Source organism: Rattus norvegicus, chromosome 16, assembly GCF_036323735.1.
Source record: "Rattus norvegicus strain BN/NHsdMcwi chromosome 16, GRCr8, whole genome shotgun sequence".
Lineage (NCBI taxonomy): Eukaryota > Metazoa > Chordata > Mammalia > Rodentia > Muridae > Rattus > Rattus norvegicus.
This window is the reverse complement of record NC_086034.1, coordinates 71,601,350-71,621,814: the sequence shown is the minus strand read 5'-3', so window position 1 is coordinate 71,621,814 and position 20,465 is coordinate 71,601,350. Positions and strand designations below refer to the sequence as shown.

The 20,465-nt window shown below is 48.2% G+C and overlaps 1 protein-coding gene across 3 annotated transcripts in view; it reads right to left on the bottom strand.

Annotated features, from left to right (window-relative positions):
- Positions 1-1,473: 1,473 nt before the first annotated feature.
- The window catches only part of Rab11fip1 (RAB11 family interacting protein 1), a 30,589-nt gene continuing 11,597 nt past the window's right edge, over positions 1,474-20,465 (bottom strand). For 2 of the 3 annotated variants that reach the window (NM_001191555.1, XM_039094778.2), the window contains exons 2-6: positions 15,032-15,477; positions 13,142-13,934; positions 10,814-12,436; positions 9,924-10,032; positions 1,474-5,923 (exon numbers count right to left, since the gene is read on the bottom strand). In NM_001191555.1, coding sequence (NP_001178484.1) covers positions 5,705-5,923; positions 9,924-10,032; positions 10,814-12,436; positions 13,142-13,934; positions 15,032-15,477 — 3,190 coding nt within the window. In that variant the 3' untranslated portion in view covers positions 1,474-5,704. The remainder of the gene's footprint in view (positions 5,924-9,923; positions 10,033-10,813; positions 12,437-13,141; positions 13,935-15,031; positions 15,478-20,465) is intronic. The other variant, NM_001197241.1, reaches the window with a different exon arrangement.

The window sequence follows — 20,465 nt, the reverse complement described above, 5'->3', positions numbered from 1 at the left end:
GGCCTTCTCATTTCAAGTTGGCTGGTTCTTCTGCCCTGGGTTTGTTTTGCCACAGCAAATCACGGCTGGGACACAGGGCTGATCCTCCCCTTCATGGTGGCCAGGAAAGAGATGCAGAAAGGAGTGGAGCTCCCAATATTTCCTTCCAGGACATACCCCAAAGACCTAAATTATTTCCACTAGATCTCCCTCCTCGGGCCATCTTCCAATAGTGTCACAAGTTGACAACAAGCCTTTTCCCAAAAAATCCTTTATTAGTGTCTGTAGAGGCAGGCGTGCATAAGCCACAGTGCACACGTGAAGGACAGAGAACTTACACGTAGGAAGTTGTTCTCTCCTTCCAGTGGGTTCTTAGGATCCCCAGGCTCCGTGTGGCAAGCACCTCTAACTACAAAGCCATCCCGCTGGTCACCCAGCATCTAACACGAGGCTTTGGAAAACAATTGTGATGGAAAACAAAACAGTGGTCTTTTGGTTAAAGGGCATCTTCCTTAGGGGAAAAATCCTGGCATAAATCAAAGTAACCCCATCAGGAATCATTCAAGGCTACCTGGCTGAGATGGGCATGTACTTGCTGGACTTTGGGGGGTTAATTTCTCTCAGAAGTCCAGATTTGAGAAGTTTCTTTTTATGCTGTTTAAATATTCTACAACAATTTCCCTTGTTTTCTTTGTCATATCTGTCTGTCTGTCTGTCTATACAGAAGTTTTCTGTTAATAGTCAAGTGAAAGGAATTCATAGGACAAGCCACTTGTGTCCTTTCTCGACCTGGATATTTGAAAACACACTAGGCTGACTAGAAGTGCTCAGCTTGGTAGCAGTAGCAGGAAGCAAATTGAAAGAATTGCAAACAAAGAGGCAAGAGAGAAACAAACTTCACAACGCCTGTCATTTATGAAAACTTTGCTCTCAGCGATTCTAGAATCCCAAAGCTGTCTGTCCCTCCTTAAGAGGGCTCTGAGTTTTATCAAGAAGCTATCTGGGGACTGGAATTATGTTCACAAGCTCTGTAATGTGATCTCTGTGGAGGAACAGTGTCCGCCCTCTTCAAGAGTCTATGGAGTGAGGTCTATGAGCCTCGCTTCACACCTGGGAGGCCAGCAGACGCTCTGACAGCCTCCATGGAAAGACAGCTGAATTAGATGAGCGTGGGGTGGGAGGAGACTCCTGAATAAATTCTTAGCAGATCATCTGAGCTGACTGCCCGGGATCTGCTTCTCAGATGGGGCACTTCTGAACCCTACACAGACTTCCCTCTGGAAACTTTCCGGTAGACATTCACATGGTGTCAATGCCACGGTCACTCGGGACAATGAAGAGTCAGGACAGAGATACTCCATTCCCTCCACAAGGGACTTAAGACACAGATCACTCTGGTAGCTGCAGGGCTTCGTGTGAGAGACCCTCATTGGATACCACCACCAAGACAGAAGGAACTTTTATCACACCCACCCTGAAGTACTGACACAAAACTTGAAAGGTGGTATAATTTTATTTATTGTTAGGAATCTTAGGGTTTTGTTATTGTTGTTGGTTTTTGTTTTGTTTTGTGATAAGGTCTTGTGGATCCCAGTCTGACTTAAACCTCCCTATGTTGCTGAAGATGCAGTGGTCACTTGATTCCACCTCCTAAATGCTGGCTGGGATTCCAGGTGGGATCATCACACTGCTCAGTTTACAGTCCTGGGGCTGTGTGATCAAACCTAGTGCCTTACACATAGAAGGCAAACACAGTATTAACTATACACCTAATCCCAAATTCAAAATTCCTAAAGGAAACACAGCAGAGAATAGTAATTCTGTAATTAAAAATCACCAGCTGAAGCCAGGCAGTGGCCGCACACACCTTTAATCTGGGAGGCAGAGGCAGGTGGACCTCTGAGATTGAGGCCAGCCTGGTACAGAGTGAGTTCCAGAACAGTCAGGGCTGTGATACACAGAAACTCTGTCTCAAAAAACCAAACCATCACCAACAAAACCCCTCAAAAAACCCCCAAACCTCAACCAACCAAATGTCACCAAACAAAACAAAACAAAAAAAGCCTCCACTAGGTGAGCCTTCCTTTGGAGGAAGGTAAAAGTCAATTTAGCAGCCACCAAAGTAGGTAGAAGAACCCAGGGGTGGGGTTGGTGTGGGTTCATGTTCCTTACCTAAGGCCACTGCTTTATATTCAGTCTTGAAGGATCCTGGATTAGTACCCACCCCCACCCTCAAAAAAACTAAAAGCTGTGAACGGTAGCAAACTCTGCTATTCCCAGCACTTGCAAGGTGGAGACAGGAGGATCAGGAGTTCAAGGTCATTAGTAGCCATTAAATCAGCTCAAGATTAACCTGGGCCACACAAGAGAACATGTCTGAGAAAAACAAAGACAAAACCACAACATGGGGGCCGGCGGGGATCCAGCTAAGAGTGTAGCATGGGATTAGCTCGCACAAGACACTGCATTTAATCCCCAATTCTAAAGGCAGGGATGCGGCTGTCCCGGAGAAGAACCCAGGGACCGAAAACTCTAACCTCAACACAGTAGCCAGGAAGCCTCATGGAGCAGCCTCTCCCTTGCTGCCCTGGGAACTGAGAAGCCGGAAGGACACAGCTCATCTATCATGCACCCGGGCAGCAGCGGAGCACGGCACGGGGCAGGGATTGCTCCTTCCTTCTGTGGCCACGGTAAAGGTAATATACTGGAATGCAACAGGGGGGCCAGGCCGGGTGCCAAAGCCAGGAATAAGATGATAGGAAACCATTAGGCCAGAGGCTGGCTGCGTTTTAGGAAGCCGTCCTCCAGATGGAGCTTGCTGGCATTTAGTCCAATGCCCTTCTACTCCACCAAAATCCCTGGCTGGGCTTTCTTGGAGGCAGCCAGGCAAGGGATCCTTCTCTTCTTTCTCCAGAGCGCGGGCCCCTCCAGGGCACCTCATGTTGGCATGAATGGAAGCTACGAGCACAAGCCAAAGTCAAGTCTCTGTAGCTCCAGGCCTCTCCCTGTCACCAACCTCTGCCAGTGGCTCAATGCAGGCTCAGCTTTCCTTGGTATCCTTCCTCAGTCCCCAGCGAATCGTCGAGAACAGTTATTAAGTAGGCGTGGCCTCTATGTACTCTCTGAGGCACAACAAAGTTAGAAATGCGGTGTTTCCCAGCGCTGGCAGAAACCAGCAAAGCCCCTGAAGTAGACTGTCCTTCACTCTCCAGAGTTCCCAAGTGGCATTTTGGAGCATGGGAATTCACTTCACCTAGATGTCCTCTCTAGAGCTGACCTGGTTACATACCAAAGGTCCTAGTAGCAGCAGAGACCTCCCCCAGTGCACTTGGGTTATCACAGTAAAAATGCATTTATATCAAGTAAAAAAAAAAAAGATGCAGAACAGAAATGTACATGTGCATTATTCTCGAGGTCAAGTGGACATGGTTTTCTTTATAGGCATATTAATGAATTTCACAACACTAGGAAAAAAAATACAAATCATCTCAGAAATCTGCAGTGGTCCCTAGTACGGTTGAAGAGATTAGATAAGAATACGTGTGGATCGTTAACAGCTAGTTAGATAAATCAAGTTACAGTCTTGCCCTTCAGATTAAAGTGCTCCAGTATAACCGATGTCCCACACCTTCAGGGTGATAAGAACATACACGGATTCTTCATTGGTAACCACCACTATCCCCACCCTATCCACTTCACTGGTCTACGGTTTGCCTAGCAGAGACGTTAAGATTTGATGAGATTTTATTAGGACCAACCAGGAAGAAGAAACATGAACAACATGTTAACTCTAGAATGAGGTGACCAGCAATGGAATTCCCTCTATTAGTGAAAAAGGGGCTCTGTGTGTGTGTTTGTGTAGATAGATAGACAGACAGGCAGGCAGACAGACTGACAGACAGACAGACCGATCGATCGATCTACCAGGCATACCTCTAATTCCAGTATTTGGAAATTTGAAAAGCCGAGGCAGGGAGATGAAAAGTCTGAAGCAGTGAGATCCTGTCTCCAAAGAGCAGCAACAAAGCTCCCCCAAATCAGGAAGTAGCAGTAAAAAGCAAATGTCATCTTGTAGCTCGCCACAATTTTTACTCATTGCTGAAGTGTGGGTTGGGGGTGCCCTACCCACTGAGCACTTGCCCAGCCCCCGCCCAAGACTCCCTCATCCTGAGGAGTCGCTGGACTCTGTCTACTCCCTTCCAGGAACATCAGTGAACAAGCAAATGGAAGGAAACCAAAGGACCCTCCTAAAATCATTCGCTACCTCACAGAGCTGCTGTAGCGAGAGTCTGGAGAGAGGCCGACAGGAAGCCTGGTAGCCTGAGAGGGGAGGCTGACAAATTTTCCCTACTGAAGTAGACACTGACTTTTTTTTTTCTTTCTTTTTTTCGGAGCTGGGGACCGAACCCAGGGCCTTGCTTCCTAGGCAAGTGCTCTACCACTGAGCCAAATCCCCAACCGACACTGACTTTTTAAAATGTATTTAATTTAACTTAATGTGTATTGATACTTTGTCTGGGTGTATGTCTGTGTGACAGTCAGATTCCCTTGAACGGGAGGTACAGACAGTGGTGAGCCACCATGTGTGTGCTGGGAATTGAATGCAGGTTCTCTGGAAGAACAGCCAGTGAGTGCTCTTAACCACTGGACCATCTCTCCAGGCTGAAAAGTGACTCTTTATTTCATGTCTCCAGGAAATGGCCCTAAAGAGCAGTGTGTGTGTGTGTGTGTGTGTGTGTGTGTGTGTGTGTGTGTGTGTGTATACACACATGTGTGTGGGGTGTGCTCACATCTTTGGAACCACATGAAGGGCAGAATCTATGGTAGCTTTTCATTTTATTAAGACAGTCCCTCACTGAACCTGGAGTTTCCAGTGAGCCCTTGAGATCTGCCTGGCTCTGCCCTCCCCCAGCCGACCCCCTACCCAGACACATTGCCACTACTGCAGGCTTCAGCATGGGTGCTAAGAATCCAAATGCAGATCCTCACGTGACCCCACTGAGCTATATCTCCCCACCCACAAAGATCATATTTTTAAGGCTAGAGGGGAGTGGAAATTGTAAAAGGCATGTTAAATCTTAAGGAGCAACGCTCAGAGGCTTTCTGTAAACAACTGTGCTTCAGCCAGAAGGCATCAAACACAGATGAAAGCCCAGCACTTGGGAGGTGGGGGCCGGAAGATCAGACATCTGAGGCTAGTCTCCGTACACAGTGAATTCTAGAGCAGCCCAGGCTACACGGCATCCCCCCCTTGAGAACAGAACACCGTCTCTCAAACCGACCCTCACCAAACAACCCTTGAGGCCTAGGCGTTGACCTGAATTAAAAACTGGGCATCTGCCTCCCCGGGGCTGCTCAAAGGCCAAGAAATCGGGAACAGCGCCCAAAGCAGTCTCTTTCTTGCCTCACCCTAAGCCTACCTTCATGGAAGAACCATGCCTAAAGATCTCAGTATCAGAGGGCAACAACCCTGGGGTTAAAATACATCGGATCAAATATTATATTTACAATTTAGTCAAAGGCACAGTGGCATTTAAAAATAAAATGCTGGAAATGTATAGTAAAGATTCATTATAATGATTAACCTGGTCTCAACTAGAATTAACTCTTGACAGAGGAGGTACGGGACAGGCAATCGGAGCCTGTGGCCGGTCACTAGGCAGACCACACCCTTGAGCTCAGAGGCAGTAGAAACAAGCTCACAGGACGTGTTTCCTTCCGCAGTTCACATCTTTCCAGCCTTTTTGCCTGTCTGCGCTGGCACTCGGAGGATGTTGGGGGTCTCCTCCATGACTCTGACCAGCAGGTTGTCGATGTAATCTTCCAGCTCCCGCACCTGGAACTCCTTCTTGCTGATGGTTTCCTTCTGTTTGAGGACCAACTGGATCAGCTCATCGTGGGTCAGCTGGGCATAGGCAAAGGCTGGATCCGAGGGCTGGTATTTCTTCGGAGAGGGAAGGGAGAGGGAAAGGGTTACAAGTCAGCAGAGCACAGGAACTCACAGAGACCAGCCCACCTCTGCCTCCCCGCCTCTGCCTCCCCGGTGCTGGGATTAAAGGCAAGCACCACCACGCCTGGCTTATAAATCCACGTTCAACAAAGAATTCGACCAGGTGGCTGACGGAGAGAAGTACCTTGGAGTCTACAGAGCGGGTATTGGTTAGTTAGGTGCTTTTCTGTGGTTGCTTTTAATGTAGAAACCAGTGGCCTTGGTGCAGCTGGGTAGCAGAATGTTTGCCTAGCTCGTGTAAAGATCCCAGGATTGATCCCTAGCACCGAAGAGCAGGAACCTTACTTGGCTTACAGCTCTCACACCTCTGGTCTTGACTCTGCGGAGGTACATGTTGTCAAGAAATGTAATAAGGGGGCTAGAGAGGTGGCTCAGTGGTTAAGAGCTATGGCTGCTCTTTCAGAGGTCCTGAGTTCAATTCCCAGCACTGACATGGTGGTTTATAACTATCACACATGCATGTATGCACACGCACACACACACACATACATGCAAGCATAACAACTGCATACCTAAAATAAAAAAATAAAGGAAACGAGGAAAAGAACATACTTGGGAGACTAAGGTGGCTGGACCACTTGACCTCTTAAGTTTGAAAACTCCTAGAGTCACGCAACCAGCTACCAATGCAGAAATGGGACAAGCCCCTAGCTGGACCCGTGTAAAGACTTAGGGAGCACACTGTGGCCCACACAGCAGGGTCAGCCCAGTCTGCTACCCCTGGGTTCCCTCTGAGCTCCCACCAAAAGCTACTCCTCTCTGAAGAAAAGAATAGCTAGAGCCAAGCGCCACCAGGCTACTGACCTCACAGGCCACTGGAGCACACATTCTCTGGGTCTACGGTGGCCTTTCCCAGAGACTGACTGTTCCCATTTCCGATAGGAGCATGTACCCAGAACAGTTACTTTTAACGTGCATTTATCATCTGGGACAAGGGGGCTCTAACTGGAGTTCCGAGGCAGAAGGAAACGAGAGATAAAAGAGTCAGTGAGAAGTAACAAGTCACACCAAGGTCTCAGGAGGGAGTGGGAGGAAAGGCCTGGCAGCTGAGGGCAGCTTAGCAGATTTACAAGACTCCAGAGCAACTCAAGGTGGTTTTTACCCAAAGAACTCCACAGCAGTAAACAGTTTTTGCCTCTGGGCATGCCACCTTCACCTTCTACCAGGAAGGCCTATAGACTAAGAGCCTGCCAGCTCCAAGCAGAGTCGGGGCAGAACCAACACTGGTAGCTCAACAACAGAGTGAGGCCACTACCCCACTCAGGGAGCAAACTGCCCAGGGAGAGGAATTCAGAGGGATCCCACTCTCACTGGCTGGCCTAGGAGCACATACGGCTGGTGCAATCACACACCGAGCAAGCTTGAATCCAGGTCATGGGACGCATGAGTAACGGAGATGCTGGTGGCTTCTCCAACATTTGCTACTCCCTCCCCAGCTCTCGTCTGTCTGTCTGTCTTTTTAATGATTTATTTCATATATGTGAGTACACTTTTTAAAAAAAGATTTATGTACATGAGTACACTGCTGCTGTCTTCAGACACACCAGAAGAGGGCCTCGGATCCCATTACAGATGGTTGTGAGCCACCATGTGGTTGCTGGGAATTGAACTCAGGACCTCTGGAAGAGCAGTCGGTACTCTTAACTGCTGAGCCTTCTCTCCAGGCACACCACTCTTGGGCATATACACAAAAGAGTCCACATCCTACAATAGAGACACTTGCCCATTCACTATCATTCATATCACAGTAGCCAGAAACTGGGAAACACTTAAATGCCTATTGTGGATGAAAAGATAAAAAGCATGTACTTTTACACAATGGAATATTTTTCAGTTATTTAGAAAAATTAAATTGTGATAGATGAGCGTAGTAGCACATGCCTTTAATCCCAGCACTTGGGAAGCAGAAGCAGGTGGATCTCTGTGAGTTTGGGGCCAGCCTGGTCTACAAAGCAAGTCCAGTCAGCCAGGGCTCCGTTACACAGAGAAACCCTGTCTCAGAAACAATGAAACAAAACAAGAAAGTGTGTACCAATACATAGTGCTTTTTAATGTATTTGAGTTTAGCCAGGCAGTGGTGGCGCATGCATTTAATCCTGGCACTTGGGAGGCAGAGACAGGCAGGTATGAGTTTGAGGTCAGCCTGGTCTACATAGTTCCAGGACAGTCACGGATAGAGATATCAAACCCACTCAATGAGAGGGAACCCACGTCTGACACTGCTCCAGTAGTGCAGAACCTGGGCCTCGAGAGGCCATGGACCCAGGGCAAACCAAACACTACTGCCCTGCTGAAGGAACCCAGCAATAGTGACTCCTAATGATACTCTGTCCACTCAGCCACCATCAGAGAAACCCCTGCAACTGGGCAATCCCTCAGGGCTCAGGGAACCATGTGGAAAAGGAGACAGGAAGAGTGTAAGAGTCAAAAGGGACAGAGGACAGCAAAAGGTCTTCTAGACACCAGAGGACTGCCAGGCGTGTGCTACCAGACTGGCCACATGCTCAGGTTCAGCACTGAGAGAGGAAGTAAGTGGATACAAGTCCCCGCCTTACCTCAAAAGCTATCTCCAATTGATGGCCACTTGGAAACATTAGTTTCTCCAAGAGAGTCTCCTTGGGTATACAAACCCATCTGATACATAAGCCCCCTACCCAGCGGTAGATGGCCAACATAAAACCAACAATAATATTTTGTAGATTTTTTTTTTTTTGCTTTATCTGTTTTGTTTTTTAAACCCTGCTGGTCATTTGCTTATCGATTATGTTTCCAATTTTGTGTTTTTATTCTTTGTGTGTGTGTGTGTGTGTGTGTGTGTGTGTGTGTGTGTGTGTGTGTATACTTTTCCTTTTTATTCTGGTTTTCATTTTGGTTTTATCTCCCTATGTTTTGTAAAGAAGGAGAGAAAGTGGGCTCGGAGTTAGATGGGTTAGAGGATCTGGGAGGAAAGGAGGGAGGGGGAACCATGATCAAAATACATTATATGCAAAAACAGTATTTAAGAGAAAAAAAGCGTGAAAGGTGAAGGGCTGTTGAGAAAGGTAGCTAGCTACCTGACCACAACGTCTAGCCTTCACACACATGCATGCACACACAGAAATACGTGCCACAGGCATGCAATTCACACAGACAATTAGAAGTGGAAAAAGGACTCTTAAGCATACAACTTACTCTCCCATGGTTTGGAAAAAACAAAACAAAACAAAACAGATAAGCGCAGAGGCGGAAAGGCAAAGAGTAGGAGGGAGAGGGAGGAACGAACAGGAGAAAAGGCAAGCCAGGTCCAAGGTGAATGGGGGCGAACCCAGATGAAGGCCACAGGAACTCCCAGTACTATTTCTGCAACTTTTTAAATGTTGGCAACTATTTTTTGAGAAGCAAAACTCAGAACATCTGTATCAAGAATTTTATATTTTCGCCTAAAGATAAAAAAAAAAAAAAAAAAAAAAAAAAAAAAAAACAAGGGTCAGGCGATGTGGCGGGACACAGTGCTGCCTATAACCCCAGCACTCAGGAGGCTGAGTCACGAGTTTGGGGCAACTTGGGCTACACAGTGAGTTTTAGGCTAGCCAGGGCTACAGAAACATTGTCTTTTAAAAAACAAAACAAAAAATAAACAAACAAAAAAGTACCCCCGTATTTGACAGACAGTACAGTGACTCACACTGCTACTGACAAAAAGGAATTTAGTAAGAAATGATTAATCATAAAGAAACAACTCTCTAGTCAACATGAAGTCTGGGGCCTCTCAGACTCCAGACACCAGAGTAAGTGATTTCCAGAACTGCCTGCCGGCCAAATCCTTTAACTTTTGCTGTGGTTTGTTCAATAGCATCTTGCTATGTTGCCCAGGCTGGCCCCACAGTAACGAGCTGTCATAGCCGCGACAGCTGAGGCAATCTTCACAAGCATGCCACCCTCTCAGGACACTCACCTTCATGAGGGCCTCATTGATCAGGTTCTCACTGATGATGGTGGCGGTTCCCAAGCTAGAGTTTGTTATCTTGGGGGCTGTTGTGTTCATCGGCTTCACGGGGTGAGGCCTAGAGAGACAAGAAAAGAGTCCTTAAACCTCCAGTCACCACAAAGCTGAGAGGTACCCATCTCCAAGAACGCTGCCTGCAAGACAAGCAAGGGGGAAGAGGTCTCTGGCCTCAAATCCAGCTCACGCCTTAGCTCCTGTGGAATTCAAAGTAAGCAGGACCAGACAGCCACACACAGCCAGTAACGCACATCCCTGACCAGGGTGTCCTGGCAGACTCTAAGTCCCTCAGTCTGGTTATGGGCACAAGAACAGTAGGACCCATCGTTCTCTCAGGCTGGTACACAGCTCTGTGGGCATAGTCCTTGTACAGCATGCACAAGGCTTCAAGTTCCATCCCCAGCACTGAAAAAAAAAATTAATTTAAATAAAATAATATTAACAGTAAAGAAGATAGGAAGAATGATAGTTTATTATCCTTGCAGTTTACACTACAGACTAGGACTCCACTGAGGGGCTCTGCCGTAAGAAAGCTCTCAGTGGAACTTTTGGTTTCAGTTGGCTTCCCGGACTCTGGAGACAAGGCCCCCATGCTTCCACAGCTACAAAACTCCGTCACACTGTAGAAACATTCCTAAGCTATCTTTGAAGACGATTACATCCTTGCTATATCCACACTGCTGGGTCTTGAGTTATTCCGAGCACAGAGTACATAGCCCCTGTGTGAAAAGCCTTGCCAGCCAAACAGGTACATTCTGACATCAGGGCATCCATTTGGTTTGAAGGCACGGTCAGGGAAAAGCAAAGACAACGAACAAAGACAATCTCCCATCATGTCTCACCTGTGCTTGGCTGCCCCAGCTCCCGCACTTGGCTGAGCGGGGACTGGATGGATCTCTGAGGGTGTGACCCAGGCTTGTAGAAGTGGCTTCTTCTTGCCAAAGTTCTCAACTCTATTAGAGGAGACATCTGCTGTCGCTTGCTTTTGAGATTCTGCTACAGTGGTGTGGTGAGTATCGGAAGGTGGAGAGCCGGGGAAAGAGTGTGTGGCGGGAAAGGTCTCAGCGAGTGAGGGGCTGCGCACGGGAGAGTCCAGAGGCGAACCTGGCCTCCCACTTCCCTTCAGCTTCTCTTCGTCCACAGTATCAGGGCCTGGGTACTCTTCATTCACACTTGAGCTCTTGCCAAGATGTGGCTTGGGACTTCCCAATGCTGCTGTCTGCTCAGAAGGAGCCGCTTTGGGAGTTTGGGGCCTGAGGTCACACTGATTCTCCACGGGCACTGACTCATGTGCCCTGCCACCAGTCTGCCCTGCCGTCTCCAGAATGGAAGGTGACACATTCAAGGGTGAAACTCCCGCTTCTAGATCAGCCAGCCTTGCTCCCTTTCCTCCATCTCCAGTCTCATCGAATCTTTCATCATCCGAGGCCACTTCGGGAATGGATGGAAGAGACAAGCTCAGATCGGCCATGATAGGAGATTTCAAATCTGAGGCAGACGGGAGGTCACTCAAGGGGTTAGAGAGCAAACCCTCATGATCGCTGGCTTTGCTCTGACAGGGAGCCATGAGGTCATCCTTCTCATCCCTCAAAAGCTGGGTACCTCTTGCTGGGCTGGCTTCACTTTGGGGGCCTTCCAAGAAACTCTCACTTTCAGAAGAGATGGTCACAGGTTCCTGTCCTGTGCCTTCTGTGTGGGGAGACTCTGGAGAACCTGCACTGGGCATGCTCGAAGCAACAGGCCCTTCCTGTGATAGCTGCTGGGGATGACCTTTGTCCCCTTCCTCAAGCCAAGTGGGTCCTTCTGTTTCTTCTTCCACAAAGAGCTGTTCAGAAAAAGACACGCGCTTCTTGGCCTTCCTTTGCCCTCCGCTGGCATTCTGATGCATCTCCTGATGCTTCGGCCTTACACTGTGAAATGAGGAGGCCGCCTCTTCCTCTTGAACAGGGGACGTTGCAGTAGTCATTCCACCCAGAGCCCAATGCCGCTCTGGGAAAGGAATCTTCAAGAGTTCTTCATGCTGCCCAATGAGGCTCTTTTCTGATTCATCACTGCCGACTTCCTTCCCTGTGCCTGACTCTCTGGCCTTGCCCCCTGAAGACTCTTGCGGCCCCTTCCGCTCAGGTGTGGGAAGCTGTTCACAAGGTGATCTCGAGGCAGAAGAACCAGCGTTTGCCGCTGGTGTTACACTAGAGATTGCTCTGAGGAGCAAAGAAGGTTCTTCAGCATCGGCCTCACCCTTGTCTGTGGGCCAGTGTTCGACTGGAGTAGATGTAGAGATAGGAGCTGCTAGGGGAGACGAGAAAGAGGAGGCAGAAGGACTTTCAGAGAACTGTGTCTCTGAGTCACATCTCAAGTCAGAAAGGACAGGAGCCTGAGCAGAGCTAGAGAGAAAAGCGGCAAAGGGAGCAGAGTCAGAGGAAGGAAGCCTAGCTTTGGGCTGAGCCTCTGGAGAAACTTCCAGTCTGCAAAAAGGACAAAATAAAATCTGCAGGTCAGTTGCAGATGCATTTCAAGACACATATAAAAATAGTTATTAAGGAGGGAGGAGGTTTTCTTTAATGTTCAAGGTCAAGTAAACAGCAATTCCTGACATACACATCATTGAGATACATCATTTTGTTTCTCCTTGGTGCCAGGGCCCCGTGCAGGCTATGTGAATTCTCCACACCTGAGACATATTCTCCCCGCAGAAATAGACACTGTTTAGCACCAAGCACACCTGTCACACAAGGATCTGTTGAAATGCAAGTGGAAAGACTCAGCTAGACCAACAGATGGCCTACAGTTTCTTTCAGTGATACGCTCAGTCTGGTCCCAAGTACCAGGAGGAAAGACAGCCATCTCCACAGGACAGCATGCACAGAGAACTTGTAAAACACAGGTCCTGTCCATATACTCACTGCAACCTTGCACACCCAGCTCACATGCTCAGAATCGGCCACAGATGGTCTCCTTTCCCTGGAGTCTGGTTAGCTCACTGAGAACAACCTTCACTTATGTATGCTGGGGCTTTAGGCTGGGAAACAGCCCTGCCCTCTGTGCTGAGCAGGCCAGGCCAGCAGAGGTGACTGGTTCAAATGACTCAAGACTAGGAAGCCTTTGCACACACATCTGAGACTGACCATCTGATCTAGTGCAGGGAGTGGCAGAGAGAAACCAAGACTCACCTAGGCTTCACAGCTCTGGTCTGGGGAGTCCTTGGAACAGGAACTGGTGGTTTCGGTTCACACTTAGACTCCACACTGGCTTCCAGGTCTGAGATCTGTGCGTCCTCAAAGGGGTTCTGGGAGCTGCCCCATTGGGAGGCAACAGGTACAGCATCTTTCTCAGGTCTTCTCACCAGATCTTCCTCCCGAAGCTGGGCTTCCACGAGCACACCCTTCCTTCCCTTCTCTTTCTCTGAGACAGGGGGAAGAGGTTCGCCTTCACTGCCTTTAGCCACATCTTTCTTTCCTGTTACCAGAGAAAGCAAAGAGGACTTCTTGCTCTCCTGCTTCTTGCTGTCTTTTGTCTCTTTGGTAGCCACCTCCATGTTTGCTGGAGATAAGCCCTCTCTACTGTCCGCAGTGGTCAGGGGTCGGTAGGATGGCAAAGACATGGATTTCATGGAGTCCTTGGTGGAGGAGTCGGACAGTCGCCTGTCAGAGGACATGCCACCTCCTTCCCCTGGCTCCTTAGGAGACCGGGCAGCCAGGTTTTCAGTGGACGAGAACAAATGCCTTTTCCTGAAGCCCTGCGGGGAGGGGGAGTTAGAAGGGCTGCTCTCCCTGATCTCACTCTTGGCCTCTGGCTGCTCCATGTAAACGTGGTTCCCGTTGATACAGACGTTAGACCGGGAAAGGGAGTCATTCTTGGACCGGAGGCCACCGAGGAAAGAGAGCCCTTCTTTCTTGGGAAGGCTGAAGTTGGACTGGTTCGGTTGTGTATGGTCTGTACTGGATGTTCGCTTTTGGGACATGACTGGGAAGAAAAGAAACAGCAAAAGGGGTAAGTGCTGAAGAGATAGTTCCGTGAGTAAAGGAATGTACCATGAAGGCTAGTGACCTCGGTTAAATTCCCAGGACCCACATGGTCAAAAGAGGGCTGACGACCCACAAGCTATCCTCTGACCTACACACACACACACACACACACACACACACACACACACACAACTAAGGGTGAGGATACAGCTCGGAGTTAAAGCATTTGTCTATTATTCAGCAAGGGTCTGGGGTTCAATCTCTAGTAATGAAAAGAAATGAGTGAGGGTTTTGGGGCATAGGTCAACGATGGTGTCCTTGATTAGTATGCACGACGCCATCCGCCATCATTTTGAGCCTCAGCCTTGCAAAGACAGGAAGAGACGGGGTGGGGATGGGGGATGGGAATGAGCAGTTGCAATGGGCAGAGGCGTCTGTCAATCTGTTCAACATCTGGACACATTTCTAATCGTGGAAACTGATAGGAAGATACTAAGCACTCTACAACACACAACAGCCCGAACAATCGGCGGTGAGGAATTTAAGAAATCCAGTGTTAAACCAATAGAAAAGGCCCACGCTCTTGATAAGAAAGAGTAACAGAACCTGGCACTGAAAGGGATTCAGTTATTGTAGCTGAAGTTCAAATTATATACTTCAGAGTTGAGGAGGCTGGACTCCTGAGCTTCCACCAGGGACGTACCACATAGGAGGTAAGCACATGATATGAGCTGGGCAGATATCTGATAAGTTAATGAAATAGGACACACACAAGTCCTAGAGTCTCCTTCTTTCATATACAATAGGTGCTGGGGGTTTGGAGCAGTGTTAAGAGCTCTGGCCCAGAACACTCAAGGCAGATCCTGGGCCAGAGCTCCAGGACTGTGAGAAAAACAAGCAATAGCAGACACCCTCAGATGCGCTGATTCTGTGAGCCCAACCCTTGAGGAAGGCATTTGTAGTATTCGTAAGAAACAAAGCCTTTGTGAAGAACATTCACCATCCTCCCTGTAGTAACTGAAACCTGAAGACCCCCCCCCTCCCTTCTCAGAGCACAGTCAGGTAAACTGGGGAGGAGCAAAGACAGGAACTCACCCTCCGAGGCAGAGGAGGACTCGTCCTCATTGTCGCCCTCGTCACCCCACCGGGACTGGAAGTCTCCTGGCCGCAGCAGGACTTTGTCTGGCTTGGAAGTGGGCAGGACAGACATGGACTGGGAGAGCGGGGTCTTCTGCAAACTCGGCTTGGAAAACAAAGTCTTGATCTTTGACTTCTTCTTCTTGTCTTTTGAGAAGGACTCGTCATCGCTGTCGACCGAGGGTGTCGTGCTGGGGACGATGGCCGAGGCGGTGTCCGAGGTGTTGTCCTTATTCTTCCCTTTGATCTTGTCCTTCAGTTTCCCAAACGGATTGCGAGACTTATCCTTCATGGAGAGGTCAAACATGCTGGCCGTCATGTTGTTTCTCATAAACTGGATGTCCACCTCGATTTCTCCTCGCTCTTTATCCTTCTTTCCGGGTTTGGACTTCAAGGTGTACCATCTGAAGGAGGAAGAGGGCAGTTAGCTCTGGATGGAAGCAGCTCCAGCAGGGCTGCCGGTCCCATCAGTAACCTCTCTCTGCTGCTCTAACCTCTCACACAAACGCACTTCTGCTCTGTCTCAAGGAAGGGGCAAGTGGAGAACTTGGCTTTTATTTATCCATTCATCTTTGTAGTGCAAGGGATCAAAGGAGGCCATCATGCAGAACAGACTACAGAATACTTGGCCCTGGCCCTAAATGTCTATTTCTGAAGTTGTTTTGCCCATACATTAGACAAAGGTCGTCTGGTGTACCTAGTGTACTCGTCTTTCTAGGGGTTAGACCCAGGGCCTTGGGCACACTATACAAGTACTCTACCACTGAGTTCGACCCTCAACCCCTATCATCAGCTAGAATAATAATCCAGTAATGAGTTATTTCTAAAATTAAAGAACTTGGCATCGTGATGCAGGCCTAGAGTCCTAGCTCTTGGGGCAGTGCACATGGTAGGGGCTTGAGGCCAGCTTAGAAAATACGAAACCCTACCCCAGTCAGGTCTCTGCGAGTTTGAGGCTAGCCTGGTCTGTATATCTAGTTCCAGGTCAGCTAGGGCTGCATAATGAGACCCTACCTCAAAACACGAATAAACCCCCCAAAGACAGGAACTAACAGAGACCCACACCTGAACCCACACCTGAACCAGTGAGAGATCCTGGAGCACCAGTCCTAAGTGGGAGGTCTCCATCAAACCTCTCCCCTTGGCTCAGGGAACTCTGGGAAAGGAGGCAGCAAGGTTATAAAAGCCAGAGGGAATATTAAGAAGGCCTTGGAGATAACAGGGCCAAACACATGCTCCCACCGAGACCCTGGCAGCGTGCACAAGGCAGGCTCAGGTTCAAGCCAGATGGGGGTCCAGTGCTGAGAGGGCAAGGAGACACAAGTCCCCACCCTAACCCAAAAGCTATCTCCAATTGACAACCACCTGCAAGGGAAACATTAGTTCCTCCAAGGGAGTCTCCTTGGCTATACATACAAACCACACTCAATGCACAGGTGCCATGCCCAGACCGGCATTAGCCAACACAAACTATCCCAGTAGGGTTTCTGTAGACCTTTTGGCTCATGTTGGTTTGTTTGGGGATGTTTTACCTCACTGATCTTTTGCTTAGATACCATGCTTTCTGATTTTGTGTTTTTATAAATTTTTACTTTGTGTGTGTGTCTCTGTGTTTTCCTTTCTTTGTTAAAAATTTTGGTACGTTTAGCTAGGCAGTGGCAGGCACATGCCTTTAATCCCAGGATTTGGGATTAAGACCAGTCTGATCTACAGAGTGAGTTCCAGGACAGCCATGGCTACACAGAGAAACCCTGTCTTGGGTAAAAAAAAAAAAAAAAAAAAAAAAAAAAAAAAAAAAAGTTCCAATGTCATATTTTCCTTCAGTTAAGGGCCGTTAAGTTTTTATGGAATTTTTATTATATCTTATGTTATATAATTTTACATTACGCAATTATATAATTGTATTTTATTACAATTTGAAAGCCTGACCAGAAAGCATTCACGTCTGACTTAGTTATCAAAAAAGAATATAGCAAACATCAGTCAAACCTTTTACACGGTCCTTTGCAAACTACTTCAAGATATGGCAAACGACAGAGTACCAGACATCCTGACTGCAAACTTCAGAAAGGGGATTCTCTTCGGCATTCATTTTCCTTCTGGAAACCTGATCTCTAGTGAACTGGGAGCCCAATTCACTGCAGGCCATTAAGGGACAACTCCCAACACCTGGCCTCCAGAGAGTCACCCACAGGCCACCTCACAAATGGAGAACTTACTTTTTTTTTTTTTTTTCTTCAGTGACCTACTTAAAAGCTTAGGGCCTGGACTTTAAGGAAATGATGGTTTTGTCCAAATGAGCACAACTTCCTCTCTCACCCTCTACTGTAGCTCAGCAAAGGCCAATCCTCCATCCCCACCCCCACCCCAGCCATTCCGCACACAGGAAAGTAGAACCCTAACCCTCAAGCAGCCCTCATAGCACGCCCTGCATCTTGTGCCTCACAGCATGGCGTGTGGCGGGCACTGCATTCATTTCACAGGTGAGGGGGACAAGCTTAGAAATGGCTACATTCCAACGCTGCTACAGAACTCGGCAGGGATTCTGCGTTCTCCGAGTTCCTCTCCATTCTCCTTGACCAAGAAGCTTGCTTTAAGCTCGTTCTCCTGACTCATTTTTAAATTCTTTCTGGGCAGAGTTTGAGAAGCTTTCCACTCCACTTAGTGTGTGCACGTGCACAGGATTGTGTGCGTGGTGGTGGGGTACTAGGGATGAGCACGCAAGGCCTCACCGGTGGTAGGCAAGTGCTCTAAAACGGAGCAAAGGTCCCGCCCGTACACTTTCAATCTAAATACCCCAAAATGAGAGAGGGAGACTCCAGCATAGTTCGCCAGCAGCCATAACCTGTAAGATGACCACTGGAAGATCCAGCACAGAGAACTGCCAGGGAAAAGTAGAAGTGCATCAGGAGACGCAGCCAGGAACCGGCAAGGTCTTGTGAGATGCAGGGCTGGATTGGCGAAGGGAAATCTTCCATGGTTTTTGGGGACACAGATGTGAAGGAGTGGTGGGGGAGGAAGAGCTCTGCTGGAGGACTCAGGTCTTTTAACAATTCTCCCCAGAGCCTCTATCTTTCCAGGGCCTGGCCCTGCCCGGAATACTTTGCATATTTGTCAAGAGGTGGAGAGGGTTATTTGTGTTTTTCTTCCCTGACAGTCATAGTTGCCATGGTGATGAAAGGTGTTTGGGCTTTTGTAATGTCACTTGTAGAAACTGAAAAGGAGAAGCAACGGATGACCGCAGCAGGGGCTGCAGGCATCAGAGCCAGTCAGGAAAAAGTGGGGTGGGGACACGGGATGGGTGCTTCTCCACTAGGCTTTCTGTCAGAAAGGCATACAACAAACACATTCAAGACCTCCAGAGAATGCCACCAGACCGTTCCTCGGACCAGGCATGCCTTTCTAAAGCAAACCAAAGTCTTTATTTTGAGCAAACTTAGAGAGCTCCGGAATGTTTCCCACCAACTATTGCCTGCTGCTCCGGCACTGGTACAGGCTGGCTCTGGAAGCCTGCAGCACCACAGGCAAGTAAAACCTCTGGCTGCTGTTTTAGTCAGCAAACCCGAATTCCACCAGCAGGGCTCCTTTAAGGATGTGAATAGCGAACTGGCCATCCGAGGTGGCAGGTTCCCTGGCGAATGCCACCTACAGTGTTCTGACTACAGCAAAGGAAACGGGAATTCTTCTGCTGTTAAAAGGCCAGGTTAGTGAAGGATGCCTTACGTCAGCCTAACGAGAGAGCAACGGTCAAGGCCCCTGGCCGCAGACAAGATACGGTTTTTATTCTTTTGTATGTTTATTCTTTTTATATATTTAAAAAAAATAATCTTACATACACTTCGTCCTGACTGCAGTTTCTCTACCTCTACTCCTCCCAGTCCTCCCCCACTCCCCTAGACCTACTCCTCCTGTTTCCTTAAAGGGAAAAAACAGAGCAGGCCTCCCAGGGATATCAACTGGACAGGGCATATCAAGTTGCAATAAGACTAGGCACATGCCCTCATATCAAGGCCCGGGAGGCAACCCAGGAGGAGTAAAAAGATCTCTAGTGCAGGCAAGAGTTAGAGACAGCCCACTCTCCCTTTTAGGGGTCTTACAAGAGCAGCAATCTTCACACCATCATAGCACATAAGTGAGGGCTTAGCTCAGACCCACACTGGGTCTGTGATTGTCACAGTCTCTTTGAGCCCCTATGAGCCCTGCTTAGTTGATTTTGTGGTCAGACAAAATAGTCTAAAGAGACACCTGTGACCGAAAAACTAAAATTCCCTCAGGAGTCTCACACGGAGGAAAGGAATAGGCTGAAGCCCTAGAAATGCCAACTAGAAGAGGAAACTGTCTCCAAGGAAGTGATTTCACAGTTCTGGCAACGTCCCTTATGCCTATCTTACAAGGCACACTGGAGCTAGGCAATGCTGTTGGATGATGGGGCAGGGGGTCACACTACGACAGGACTGCTTAGTGATACGTGCCATTTGTCCTGTACTTAAACCCACCTCAAATCACACTCGGGGCAGCTGGACCTCTTCCCCACTGTGGCCGTGTTGAACACACCCCCTTGCCTGTTTTTCAGCGTTGTCTCTTTAGTGTCACGCTGGGGCTGGTGGGCAAGCCTCTGATCTGCCAGAGCACAGGCTTTGAGCCTGAAAACTCCATTAACGGAAGCCCATGAGTGACTCACCTCTGGAATCCCAAATGGGATTATGGCTGCGGGCTTCGGCATTACAATCAACTCCATTTGCCAGTGGGTGTTTTTTGTTGTTGTTTTTGTTTTAATCCACTTAATTCCTGTTCCCCAGGGAAGCAGTTAATAAGTAATCTGGCCCAGCGTGGCCACAAAGCACAAAGCAGCAATGTGGGTGTGTTCCGCCAGCGTCACCTTTCCCATAGGCCCGGAACATGGCGGTTACCTTGGGATCAGGGTTGGGCTCATTTTTCTGTCCAAAGGGCAGAGTGCCGCAAGACGGTCATAATCTCATGCAGCAAGGCTACTGTAAGCCCACGATATGGAAAAAGTCCTCCACCTATCACACCTATTAAAAACTTAGAAAGTCAACCGTTTATTTTATTCTTTATAATCTATTATATTTAGAGAATCAATGTTTATATTTTGCTATTATAATTAAAACCTAGTCCTTTGAAATTAAAAGGGCCTCTGAACCTGTAGAAAGTGATGGGAAATTCACAGAAACGTTTTGGGGGGTTGGTGTGTAAACCTGAATTGTATGGGTGTGTGGCATGTGACTCAGACCTAAGGTCTTATGTATATGAGGAAGAGCTCCACCACTGGGCTATATGACTAGTCCTTCTATAGTATTTTAAATAATGGGATATATTATTTAATCCTATATAATAAATGACATGTATATGTTAATATATTATTAATAATTGG